Source organism: Mobula hypostoma, chromosome 3 (genome assembly GCF_963921235.1).
Source record: "Mobula hypostoma chromosome 3, sMobHyp1.1, whole genome shotgun sequence".
Lineage (NCBI taxonomy): Eukaryota > Metazoa > Chordata > Chondrichthyes > Myliobatiformes > Myliobatidae > Mobula > Mobula hypostoma.
Window position 1 is genome coordinate 154,688,459 of NC_086099.1, and position 13,918 is coordinate 154,702,376.

The window sequence follows — 13,918 nt, forward strand, 5'->3', positions numbered from 1 at the left end:
TTCTCCATTTGGTTTCTCCCATGTAGAGGAGACCACATTGTAAACACAAAATTCACTGCACTAGGTCTGGACGAAGTGCAGGTGATTTTTTGCTTCTCCTGGGTGGTCTGCTGGGTCACTAGATGGGGAGAAGGTAAAGGCAAAAGGACAGGTGTTGTATCTAGCCCCATTTCAACATTTACCAACCCAGTATTCACACAGTGTCTGAAATAGAATGTCTCAGCTTACATTCACAAGACATCGCATATTGCAATTGAAGCTCAGATTAGGATTCGTATTCAGGTACATTGAAACACAATGAAATGTGCCATTTCCGTTAACAACCAACATATCCAAGGTTGGGCTGGGGTCACCATGAGTAGCATGCTTACCAAGCTCAACAGAACAATGCAAAAGACAACAAAGCAACAAGAAAGAAGCAAGTTCCATTCATCCCCTCCTTCCCACACACATGCACAGTCCTTTAGCCCCAGGCTTCTAGCTTCCAGCAGACTTATGGATTTGTGGACTTGAGGGCTCTGGCCACCGGACATCAACTTCTGGAACTACATTTGGCCTTCAGGCTTCAAGCTGGATCTTCGATCGACCTCCGGGCTTTGATCCGGATCTCCTATTGACCTTTGGGCTTTGATCCAGCATCTGTCATCATGGTGTGAGTTACAGTGGATTACTAGGGTTGCTGAGGCGCTGTCCAGAGGGTGAGACAATGTGTCTTTAATGACTGAATGTGCCAGTGTTTCTTTATATAATAGAATTTCTGATCCCATCATTGTTGCACTTAAAAATTAGAACAATCCATCAGATTGTCGGGACAACAGAGGCGACATTATAAAATCTATAGATAAGGTGATAGGCAAAATGCCTGGTGACATATGATAGTGATGCACTATCAATTAGTTCTGACGCAAATGATAATGATGCTGAAGATGAAGCAATGGAACATTTGGGTAAGAACTCAGTGTCTAAAAGCCCTTTATTTGTTTTCTCTCTCTCTCTCTCTGTCCTTGTGTCTATCACAGACTCTCAGCATTAGTCACTAGTCACAAGCCAGCCTAAGAGAAGATTCCCACTTGTATGGGTTTTCTGTTCCTTCAAAGACTAAGCGTTACCATTTGATATGATTTTTTCATACATTGTAGTACTAGAAACTGGCTGTAATTGCTGATTCACTGTTTTCAATAAAGGATCTTTTGTTGGCAGTCTTTTGTTTTTTTTCCTGAGTGGGCTGTGATACCAAAGAGCTGAAAGGCACTAAATATATTTAAATGATGCTGAATGTATGTACTAAGTATTTTAATGAAGCACCATTTGTGGAACCTTGTGGAAGCATGGTCATGTTTGATATCAGCGGATTTAATGGCTAGCCTGCTTGCTTGATACTGATCACTTGATCATTCCATTCACATGAAGTATTCCTTGCTGACTCTTTTGCATGTTATTCCTTGTCCTTCCAGTTTGGGAGCCATGTGTGAATTTGATTCATTCGGTCATCATATACGATTAATGAATGACACTCTCTTTCACTTAAAGTTTCAGAATCTCTATTCAGGTAAAGTTCCTTTATATTTCAGCATTTTTATATTTTACTGGATAATCATTCTGATAGATGTTGATTTTATTTTTAATAGCGATATTGTATTAATTACTGGATTTTACTTGCATACAGGTATGATATTTGAAATAAATTTGAATAATGTTGCTTCCAATTTGAAGATTGTATTTATGTAGTATTTAAAGTGGTGAAATGCAGAACCAAAGCAAAGCATTTTGTTTTGTGGGGCATTATCGTCTTCACTTGGTGATTCAAGAAAAAAAAGTAACAAAGATCAGTGATTCTTTGTAATGCACACAAAATGCTGGAGGAACTCAACATGTCAGGCAGCATCCATGGAAATGAAAAAAATAGTCTATGTTTCAGGACTGGAGAGGAAGGGGGAAGATGCCAGAATGAAAAAGGAGGAGGGTGGGGAAGAAGGATAGCTGGAAGGTGATAGGTGAAGCAAGGTGGGTAGGAAAGGTAAGGGGCTGGAGATGTAAGAATTTGATAGGAGAGGCAAGTGGATCATGGGGGAAAGGGAAGGAGGATAGGATTCATGAGGAGGTGATAGGCAGGTGAGAAGAGGCCAGAGTACGGAATAGAAGGCGAGAGAAAGGGGAGGGAACATTTTATTTTACCGGAAGGAGAAATCAATAACCTTTGGCATTTTTGACTGCTGAATCATTTTACACACATCAAAGTTGCTGGTGAACGCAGTAGGCCAGGCAGCATCTCTAGGAAGAGGTATAGTCGACGTTTCAGGCCGAGACCCTTGATGTGTGTTGCTTGAATTTCCAGAATCTGCAGAATTCCTGTTGTTCGCTAAATCATTTTGTTGTTTTGCACTGCATTGTTTATGGAAACCATTGCAGGTCTTCTTTCACTAAAGTATTCAAATAAATATTCTATTGTTTTTAAAGCTGTATTAGTCCAAGATCAGCACCTCCAAGTTAGTTAGCAATGCATATATGGAATTACCATTTAAGCACAATAATAAGGAAACTCAATTAGATTCTTAACTTTATCTGTGGTTCACCATTTTACAGAAAACCTGTACTTTGTTAATGATATCATGTGTGTACAGAAGACCTGCAGAAATAATATTGCAGCAAATGTAATCCATGCATTGACAGAACTGTTCAATTTTACTACTGATGTCAAAGAGGTTAGTCACTGCTTTACAATTCTAACATATTTTGTCTTATTTATATGTTTGGCTCTCTTAAAGTTAAAACCGAGGGGGTTAAGATGAAATTAATCAGATGAAGTTGTTGAGATAAAACTAATCATGTCAGGATTTTACCTTTATTCCTTTATTTGAATTAGAGTCCTAAATATTTCGGCTAATTTGTTAGCAGTTTTCTAAACATTGCCAATAAAGTGAACTTGAAACTCATGAGAACCTCAGATAAACTATTGTTTGATGCCTGGAGCATAACTTGCGTCTTTTCTCATGGACCAAGTGTTTTCATGTTACAAAATTTAACTAGGAATTAAAAGCACATATTAACTAAATATCAGATTTCCATTTTAGAAAAGAAAAACATAGAATAAGTTTGTTATGTCTAAGAAGGATATTAGTGTAAAGAATACTTTATTCAGGTTTACCATTTCAAATAAATGAATTCACAGTGAAGTTGAAAAGGAGTAAATGTGAGTTAAATATATATGTTATACATGGATAAACAATTTAAAGTGCTTGTACAAATGTGTATTTAGTAGCACATGAATAGTAATGTTCAATTTGAATATTCTAATATTTAATATCAGAACATCATAACTTTATTAATTAACCTCCAATAAAATAATTAATCACAATATTAATGTCTGATCTGATTGCTTCAATCTCTTTGTTACTTTGATTTGGTACTGTTTGAGAAATCCTGCAAAAATAGGAGCCTGGATATTGTGGGAGGGACAAAGATGAAGGGAAAGTTGCCATAGAGGAGATTTTAATGTCCTGTAGATTTTACTGCAGGATTCCACCATGCAATTTTTCTGTATTATAACACTGGTAGTTTTACGATTGTTTTACAGTAATTATGATAATCAGCACTGATCTTTTCATCAGGAATTCTGATACTGATTTTACTGAATTCTGTGGGCTTTCTCTCTTTAGATTGTAGATGAAATATTTTCTACTCCTGTATCAGGAAACTGCACAGATTTCTTTAATTATTATAAGGAACTGCAAATTGCCTCCAACCAGAGCAGCCAAGCAGTGGAAGCCGCAGTAATGAACTATGATTGCAAATGCAATGTGACATCATCACTGACCAATCAACTGTATGATAGGTAACTTATGCATCTCATTTCTAGTATATGTGCAAGGTTGTTCAACATCCATAATGTATCACTACACTTAGAGACAGATGACTTGAATCTCTTAGTACAAAGTTGGCCTACAATTGCAAACCAGACACAGTGTGAGGAATCTTTATGGATGGTTTAATGAAGCCACTGCAGTTCTGGGAGAAGCTTTGGCATAGCAACTCCAGACTAAATATTGTGTCTTTGTATAATTGACTTTGTGTTCTTCTGTCAGATGCTTGTAAGGTAGCTGGATTTTACCTTGTATTTTATTAAGCTAAGGTAAAAATGATGAAAATGTAAAAATATTGTCGTCTTTATCAGTGCTGCTTCATGCACCCATGCTGAGTTCTTCCATTTTATCAACTTTCCAGGCAAATTTTATCCTGTCGTTAAATCCACTTGGTCTACTTCTGAGATCTCTCTTCCCTTTCTTAATATGTGTCTTCCCCTTTGGAGACAAGCTGTCTACTGACATCTTTTATAAACCTACCAAATCCTATGGCTATCTTCATTATATTTCTTCCTGCTCTGTCTCCTGTAAAAATGTTATTCCTTTTTCTCAGTTCTTTCATCTCCATCCTTCAACTGTTCTCAGTATGAGACTTTTCTTTCAGGACATCAGGGATGTCCTCCTCCTTCAAAGAACGGCGTTTTTTTCTTCCATCAATGATGCTGCCCTCATCTGCATCTCCTCCAATTCCCAGACATCCGCACTCACCCCTTCTTCTCACCACCTTAACAGAGATAGAGCTCCTCATCCTCACGTACCACCCCATGAGCCTCTGCATCCAACACATCATTCTCTACAACATCTGCCATCTTCAGCGGGATCCTTCCACCAAACATTTCTTTACTTCCCCCCCCAAATATCTGCTTTCTGCAGGGATCACTCTCTCCGTGATTTCCTTATCCATTCGTCCCTCTTGGCACATATTTCTGCAAGTGAGAGAAATGCTCTTTCAACTCCTCCCTCACCTCCATTCAGTATCCCAGACAGTCCTTCCAGGTGAGGCAACACTTCACCTGTGATTCTGTTGTGGTCATATATTGAGGCTGGGTGAGGTTAGAACTAGAGGTCATAAGGAAAGACCAGAAGGTAAAATACTTAAAGGGAACCTCAGTAGGAACTCCTTCATTCAGAGCATGAGTATGAGCATGGATCTTGCTGCTAGCAGAAATGGTAGAAGTGGGTACAATTGCAACGTTAAAGAGAAGTCTGGATAGGTTTGTGAATTGGAGGGGTATGTAGGTCTATAGTCCAGGTGTGGGTCATTGGGACTAGGCAGGATATCAGTTTGGCACAGACTAGATGGGCTGAAGGGCCTGTTTCTGTGCTGTATTGTTACATAACTCTATGACTGCAAATATTTGTGAGTTTGCAGATTCTCATCCAATAGCTTACAATGACATGGCTCCTGAAAGGCAGGTTTAGAACTGCAGAGCCTGTCTTGGAGCCACTGTTTGGAAGCACAGACCCCTGTACTAAGCATCTACTGAAAGATCTAGGAATAAACTCCCATATCATTGCTTCAATTCAGTGGTGTATCCAGAATTCACTTTCAATACCAGGCTGGAAGTGGGGATGTTTTCTGAAGACTACACAATGACAAATTCCATTCTCATGAACTCCGATAATGAAGCAATCCACACTTGCTGGCAGCAAGACCTAATTTCCATTTGGCCATGGGTGATAATTAGCAAGTAATTTTGTGTAAGACTAGTATCTAGCGATGACCATTTCCAACAACAGAGGACGTAGCCAGTTATGTTCATTATTCAAAGGCTGAAAGTTTCTTCCTAATTCTGCAAATGACATCCCATCACCTACAAGACAGAAATCAATGATTATTAAAAAAAGATATTGTAGATAATAGTTTATATTTCTAATTTCATCTCATAGAATTAGGCTAATATACAGTATGTGTTGCTAATTTTCTGCAATACCTTTAGTATTTGATGTCAAATTTAACCCATGTCAGATGCATTTTTTTTAATCTTTCCAGATTTAAATATGCTGTTGGAAACCTTGGAAATCTGCCATCAAATAGTCCTATTATGATAATACTTCACAACATTGGAACGTTTCGAGGTAATACTTTCAATACCTTCATAGAATTAGCACTGTCTATTATGAGAGGCTATATTCAGCATCAAACCATTAAACAATGGCTCAGATTTTGTATAAATAGTAATGGTGAGGCTAGTCTTTTAATGGAATAAAACCGGACAGAGACATCATTGTCTGGAGGTTCATCCCTGGTCAGATAAAGCACTTGAAGGTGGAGGCAGCTAATGGAGTTGACATTTGTAAGTGGAGTAGAATATGCTACCAGCAGTCAATTATCTGCCAACTAGGCAAGACCTCATATCTACATAGTTATAATTATGTGTGGAAATTCAGAAGTTATTATTTGCGATATTCCATTACAATAATAGTCCTTTTCAATGTACTTGGCAATGTGATTGCTATTGCCAACCCTCATTATAATAACACAGTGACCACTTTGCATTAAAATGGACTTTGCTTTTGTTCTAATTGTGTTCTTTCTTGTACAGTTTTGTATAATTTATGTTTAGTTTATGTTTTGTCTGTGAATGTTGTGTTTCTAGTGCTAAGTACCTATAATGCTGCTGCAAGTAAGTTGATTATTGCACCTATGTATGTGAATGTATAAACTTGACTTTAGTGTTGATTTACTATTGGGCAGATAATAGTTTACTGACGTAGATAATCCTTCAATCCAGGAATATCTGAACCTTATTGGATAAGCCAATGCTTTTGGTTCTAGGACTCTTTTCCCAGTGCCATTGTTGTTTATGTCTATTTTGTACATGATTTACTTTATTTGTAATCTCCAACTATGTTTATTCAATATGCCGATGATTTTTTGAATAGATTTACACATTGAGAGCTGTGTGCAAAACATGACTACTTTGAAAACAGATTTACAGAAGATAAAAAAATTTTCATTTGAAACCATTGATGCATTACTGAAGGCAAACATCAGTATTTCAGAGGTAACTTCCCTGACTTGAAATATTGGAATCAACTATTATTCCTTCCTGAGTTAACAGGCTAAGTATATATAAACAAAAAGACTGTGATCAATCTGTTTCATCTCTGCTAATAGTTGGGTGATATTTTACAAGCTAGCATTGGACACTGGTTTTTATCTGTGTATAGGGAGCATGAAGCTACTCAAAATTATGTTTGGCATGCTTGTTATTATTGAGGCATTGATTGAGAATCAGTAAGTTATGTTGCAGCTTTAGAAGACTCTGGTTGGACCACATTTGGAGTGTTGCATTGCATTTTGAACACCCCATTATAGGTGAAACCACCTTGGTTTCCTTGAACTGTGTAAGTCTAGGGAAGCCAACCTCCGGCCCTGCCAAACTTGTGAGACTGAGGCACGTTTGATCCCACCCCAAACCCTGGTTTGTGTGGATGCTGTGTCATTTGCTATCCTGTTACAAATTAATGCCACACAATAACTGACAGTACACTGCATACGATTAAAGGAATTAGATTTATGAATCTTAACTGGAAGGTTAGTAAAGAATAACAAAAAGGGCCCATTCTAATTAAACAGTTAAATCTGCACAAGTTGGAGCTCATCTGGAACTTCTCTGTCACTCATGCGCTGGGCTCTTGGTCAACGTGGAAGCACACGCCACCTTCTGAACGTCACTCGCAATCCATCTTGAACAAACAGGTCTCCCACTGGATCGTACGCTATGACCGGTTCTCCCCAGTATCTTCTCTTTTCAACTCCTCTTGAACAAAAGCCCCATGCCCAACCTTATTGAATAGCACACGTTCCTTGTCATCCCTTATCTTCAACAATAACCCAAACAGGCTGAAAGTAGAACTGCAGCTCTTACAGAGCTGCTAAATGAAATACCTACAGCATAACAGTAAAGATGTGAACCATGTGTACATAGGAAAGATGCGCAGGCTTTAGGAATGGTCCAGAAGAGGCTACCAAGATGCTGCTAGGGTTTAAAGGACAGGTTCTACAAGGACAGGTTTGTTTACACTGGAGTAGCAGAGACTGAGGGGAGATCTGAAGGAAGTTTATAAAATTATGAGAGGCACAATAGTGTAGAAGCCAATATATTTTTCCCAGGATTGAAAAATTACTATTAAATTATAATAAGAAATTCAACAAAATAAATAATTTTACCTTCATCAAATCTCCCCTCATTCTTTCCTGGAGTGTAGAAGAATGAGGGGCCATTTGATAGAGGAATATAAAATCATAAGTGGAATGGACAGGGGTGCAAGCAGTCTTTTTCCACTGAGGTTGGGCGAGACTAGAACTAGAGGTCATGGGTTAAGGGTGAAAGTGAAATGTTTTTCACTCAGAGGGTGGTTAGAGTGCAGAGCAAGCTGCCAATGGAAATGATGGATACGGGTTCAGTGCAACACTTAAGAGAATTTAGGATAAGTCCATGGATTTGAGGGGCATGGAGGGCTATGGTTCAGGTGCAGGTCAATGGGACTAGGGAGAATATGGTTTGGCATGGACTAGATGGGCTGAAGGGCCTGCTTCTGTGCTGTACTGTTCTATGACTATATCTAATACTAGAGCCATGTATTTAAGGTGAAAGGAAAAATGTTCAAAAGATATGCCTGGAAAAGTGTTTTCTCACGCAGACAGTAGTGGATGCCTGGAATCTGCTGCCAGATGCTGACGTATTAAGGTGATGTATAAGCGATTGAGGGGCTTAAGAGGTTCTTGGACGGGCACATAGATATTGCAGAGAATGGAGTGATGTAGAGTATGCACAGGCAGAATGGTTAGTGCAATTAGACATTACTTTAATTAGTTTAGCTCAACATTGTTGACGGTTCAATGCATTGTATCCGAGGGTAATATTTTGGTAGAATATCACTCCAATTGCAATATTCTGTGTGTGGGGTCATCAACAGTACTAAAATACCTCCCAAAGATTACAAGATTTGAAATCATAGCTATGCTTTTTATAAACATGAGAAGCCAGATTGTCAAGACAATTTCAAACATTTAATGGTTTTTGATGGGCAAGGCTCTCTAACCATCAAAACTCAATTCCTATGTTGCATTTAAAATAACACAATCTTAATTGTCAATTAAGAACTTTGGTAATTTTGTTTTTTTGAGTCATGGAAGTGCTTTGGCTACATTTGTTAGCTCAAGTTTTGTCATAATATATCATAACCATTATCTTCAGTTAAAATATCATCCTTTTGAAATGAAGTTATTATAGATGAATGATTATTTTTAAAACAATATTTTTCATTATTATTCTGATGAAATCCTGTTTCAAACCAGGAACTTTGGGTGATCTCTTGTTGATGGTATAGCCGGCTTGAATAAAATATTATGGGAATCAAAAATGTCAGCAGATTGATTGGAGTACAGACTGATTTAAAATGAATAAAAATTTGTAGGATCTGAATTCACCTTGGGCTCATTTTTATCTCTAGTTTTTAAATGTTTCTGTGAGAATAGAAACATTGAAGGTGTTACAGTCAAATGGAAGAAGTGTTATGATACACTTTGTAATGAAACTGAGTATAAATTATGTAAACCAGGAATAGCTGAAAGCTTTACCCGGGGGGGGGGGAGGGGGGCAAAGGGGCACTACAGTAATGTAGTGCTATTGCAGCTTGGGTGCCAGAGTTCATTTCCAACAGTGTATGTGAGGTGCGTTTATTCTCCCTGTGATTGTATGTGTTTTCTCCAGGTGCTCTGGTATCCTCCTGTAGTCTGAAGACATTCTGATTAGTAGGTTAATTGGTCATTCTAAATAGCCCTGTAATTAGGCTAGGGTTGAATAGGTGGTTTGCTGGATGATGTGGTTCATTGGGCGGGAATGGTCTTTTGCGAGTTATGTCTCTAAATTAAATAAAGAAAATACATTCATATTGAGCCGTTCTATAACACCCTTAATTTCCAAACAAAGGTAACAGTAAAATGCAAAGCATAATGCTATATTAAAGTTTCAGATGGTCGCCAATTATTATTGATGAAACCTAAGGATATTTTTTTTTACAGTTAGTTCTTCATGCTCTTGCTACTGCTGACAGATGTGATGAGACAAGCTTGCGCCTAATGTTAGCTTTTCCAAAGGACGTAAACATTTCAGCTGTGACTGCAGAACTCTGCACCTTGACATTTTGGGACCGTTATAAACTCGTTGTAACGATCAGCCATAATGTAGATTTGAGGTGCACCGCTTATAAGGTAAAGCAAACACCAATTCATACAATTGTGATTATTACTTTCTTTTCTTCATACCATTCTATTCTACCTTTGTGATTAGTGCAACTGTTATATTATACTGCAATGCCCTGTCACTTTGGCTTGATGTACTGTCTTCCCAATATCTATCAGAAAATCAAAGCAGATACTGAGCCTATATTTTCTGTTACATTTTAAACATTGTTTTGTTTGAATTATTTGTGAAGTAGATAAATTTAAACACTGATCTTTTGACAATGGTAGCAGAGATAAAAAGTCAATTACCAAGGTTCAGAAATGTAAAACAAAACAGATTGAATGTCCTATGTTATAATTAACTCCATGTAGTTTGTAGGGTAGAGAGTATTCAGTCTATCATGCTTGCTAGAACTTGTATTTACTCTCACGAAGGAGATTTCAAATTTATTCTAATATATTGGAGGGATTTAAGGCTGATTTATACTTGTGCATACTAGCTTGCGCCTTAGCCTACGCAAGTGGGCTACACCGTTGTGAGCATTGGTGTGTTGTGCTTGTGTACGTGTACTTGTGCATTGGTGTGTCTGCATCGCTCTGCGATTCACCGCCAAAACACTAGTTGCCACTGTGTTGAGTTTCTTTGTGTTGAAACTCAACATGAAGAGACTCAAAATTCAAGCAATGGCGACTGAAAGTGAAGGAGGGTGAATTTTCTGTATGTACAGTGTAGTGTCACTTGACAAAATTGGGAATTTTGAGCCAAAATCGATTTGTCGAAAAAAAAAATCGGCACGTACATGCATGCGCACGCACCTGCCCATGCAAGGCTTCATGGTCATGGTAGTCTTTCTCAGGGTAAACAAGTTTAAAGCGAGCGTCTTTTTCCTTAAAAATGAAAATCCTCTTTCGGTTAACGAAAACAGGTACTAATGTAGGTCTTTCGTAAAACCGAAATGTGTCCTCCATAATTTCAGAGGTCTGTAAAGCTTTATGGAAAGCATTGCAGCCAGAGTTCCTTCCCTGCCCTTCAGTCACCCAATGGGAAGCTATTGCAGCGTAGGAGGAAATGTGATGCTACCAAGCGGACCAATCACAGTTGTTGCGGTCTGTGTTGCCGCAACGCGTAGTTACAATTTGGGAGATGTGTGCATTAGGCTACGGCATAGAGTTTGCATAGATTACAGCGTAGGATTTGCGGCTACGCCATACCTACGGCGTACATTTGACGCACAAGTATAAATCTGCTTTTATTCTGCTTTACCTGGCAATATGATGAAATCCAAGTCAAGCCATGTGGCTTTAGCATGCCCATCAGGTCCAGGACTAACCTCTCAGGGTAATTACCTGGACCAGCTCTGATAATTTGATCCAGAATTGTTCTAGGTTTGATCACACTAGTTTTACATCAGCCGCAGATATGAACACTTTACCCAGAAATGGAATGATTACACTCAAAATAATGTACTAACAAGAAAATGGAGGGATAGAAAATGGAGCATGAAGAAAGATATTTACGTTATAATGTTATTGTATCAAACAACTGTGTGTATGATTTGTGGAACTAATACATTTCAAAGTTAACAATGAACTACTGAATTTTCACTCTGCAGCACTAGATTTTAATATACTTCAGTAAAGAACATTTCATATTGTGCTTTTGCCAGGCCTTTCTGCCAATGATGATGTCCCCTCAGGCAAATGAGATAATGAACAACATCCTGGAAGTGTTCTCTGAAATTACTTCTCTGGCATCTAAATCACTACAATTCCTGGAACTCATTCCCCAGCTTCTAGATACTGTCAGGAACATGAATCTTCCAGCAGCTTTTGAAGTCGATGAGGTACAAGGTCTTTACTAAAATGATTTTCAAAATATTACATTTGATTTTTCAATATTTTAATGGGTGATATTTAATAATTTTGATAAACGTACATCTTTCTTTGTTCCAACTGATGCTCCAAGAACTGCCATCTGGTAGTTTGTTCCTTCCCTTTCATATACTTTTCATTTCATATAATGAGTTTAAGTAGTGTATTTGTAGTGATATTTGTATCTAAGTTTACCAAAAATCAATAGAGGTGGACTATGTGAAACAGAAAAAGTAATAAAAGTAACACACAAAATGCTGGAGGAACTCAGCAGGTCAAGCAGCATCTATGGGAAAGAATAAACAGTTGATGTTTCAGGCCGAGGACCTGCAGAAGGGCCTTGGTCTGAAACATCGACTGTTTGTTCTTTTCCATAGATGCTTCTTGATCTACTGAGTTCCTCCAGCATTCTATGTGTGTTCCTTTAGAATAACAGAATCTGCAGAATTTCTCATCTTTTTAAAATCATAAAAGTGAAGTTTTAGGATTAATAGATACTTATTGCTTTTTGGGAGTTGTCAATTGACTATTAAACTGTCTACAGGGCTTGGACCAGTTTTTTAAAATCTGAAGACACTTGAGTCTGTTAGGTTTAAGATGCAAAGCAGACCCAGGCCTGGGTTAGGAGATCGATAGGATCTTAGATGGTATAAAAGCCAGTTCTAGAATAGATCTGGGCACCACCAGAGTTCACTTTACCTGAGAATCACCTACATAAAAAACTAAATGTAGTGTTTAGATGCTCCTTCAACAAAACGGTGACTGGTTAAAGCACTTGGAAGGTGGTAAGCAATTCTAGTACCACACTTTAGGGAGGATGTGATTATGCTGGAGATAGTGCAGAAGGATTTACCAGGATGTTGCCCTGAGATGGAGTGTTCTACTCGTGAGGAGAAATTGGAAAGACTTGGCTTGTTTGCCCTACGGCAGAGGCAGTTAAGAGGTCTAGATAGTGCAGACTACAGAAAAACTTTCCTCTTATCAGGACAGAATAAAACTAGAGAACATAGGCTCAGGGCAAGGGGCAGGAGGTTAGGGGGGATCTGAGGGAGACCTTTATCACCGAAGAGAGTGCTGAGTACCTTGAATGTGAAAGCAGAATTATGGACAACATTTTAGAAGCATACAGACAAATACTGAAATCACTAATCTTTGCACCATGCCAGAAGATGAAATTAATACAAATGTTGTCCAGTGGTTGCAGTGAATATGGTGAGCTGGGTGGCTCAATGCTGTATGACTGTGCAATTCCAAGAAAGCATAGGTTTAAGGTGACAGGTACAAATTTTAAAGTGGGTTTGTGGGGCAAGATTTTCTTTTTACACAGGAAGTGGTTATATCTGGAGTGCATTGTCGGTGAAATATTTAAGGTGCATTTAGACAGACTCTGAAATAGGCAAAGCGGAGAGGAATGGGGTTCTATTGCAGTCAGATGGGATTAGTGTTGATGAACTAAAAGGTCAACATGGATGTGGTGGGCCAGTGAGCCTGTTTCTGTTCAATTCATTCCTATGATTCCCATTTGGAAAATGGCTCTTTGACCATCAAGCACCCTTTTGCATTAATCCTACACCTGTCTCATTGATTTTCTCCAAATTTCCAGCAATACCTGTCATCCCTATACCAAGTGTTAACATTGACTTGCATACTAGGTGCAATTTATAATGGCCAATGCTCATTTCATTGAGATTTTGATGGAAACTGCAGCTCCTGCATGTCAGGAAACATAGAGGAGAATTGACCCAAATGCAGAGCAGCAGAGATGATTCAGCAGTGAACAATAACTTTAACAATAAACAGCAAAATAACAAGCCACAAAGCAAGAGAGAACAGATACTAAACTCACAGGCAACAAGGTAACTGAAGGTGAAGAGCAACTCGTTGAGGTTGAATGGTTCAATGTGGAAAAGGCTGCAGATGATGAGTTGGAAACAAGTAGCAGGTGACTCCTGTTAGCTTGGTGGAGACTGGGAGGAGCCTTCATGTGCAG

General features: G+C 38.4%; 1 protein-coding gene across 2 annotated transcripts in view; it reads left to right on the top strand.

Annotated features, from left to right (window-relative positions):
* The window catches only part of LOC134344338 (ATP-binding cassette sub-family A member 13-like), a 219,322-nt gene that overhangs the window by 94,176 nt on the left and 111,228 nt on the right, over nucleotides 1-13,918 (top strand). For both annotated transcript variants that reach the window (XM_063043940.1, XM_063043941.1), the window contains exons 20-26: nucleotides 1,455-1,549; nucleotides 2,584-2,702; nucleotides 3,657-3,832; nucleotides 5,854-5,939; nucleotides 6,747-6,868; nucleotides 9,895-10,083; nucleotides 11,724-11,900. In XM_063043940.1, coding sequence (XP_062900010.1) covers nucleotides 1,455-1,549; nucleotides 2,584-2,702; nucleotides 3,657-3,832; nucleotides 5,854-5,939; nucleotides 6,747-6,868; nucleotides 9,895-10,083; nucleotides 11,724-11,900 — 964 coding nt within the window. The remainder of the gene's footprint in view (nucleotides 1-1,454; nucleotides 1,550-2,583; nucleotides 2,703-3,656; nucleotides 3,833-5,853; nucleotides 5,940-6,746; nucleotides 6,869-9,894; nucleotides 10,084-11,723; nucleotides 11,901-13,918) is intronic.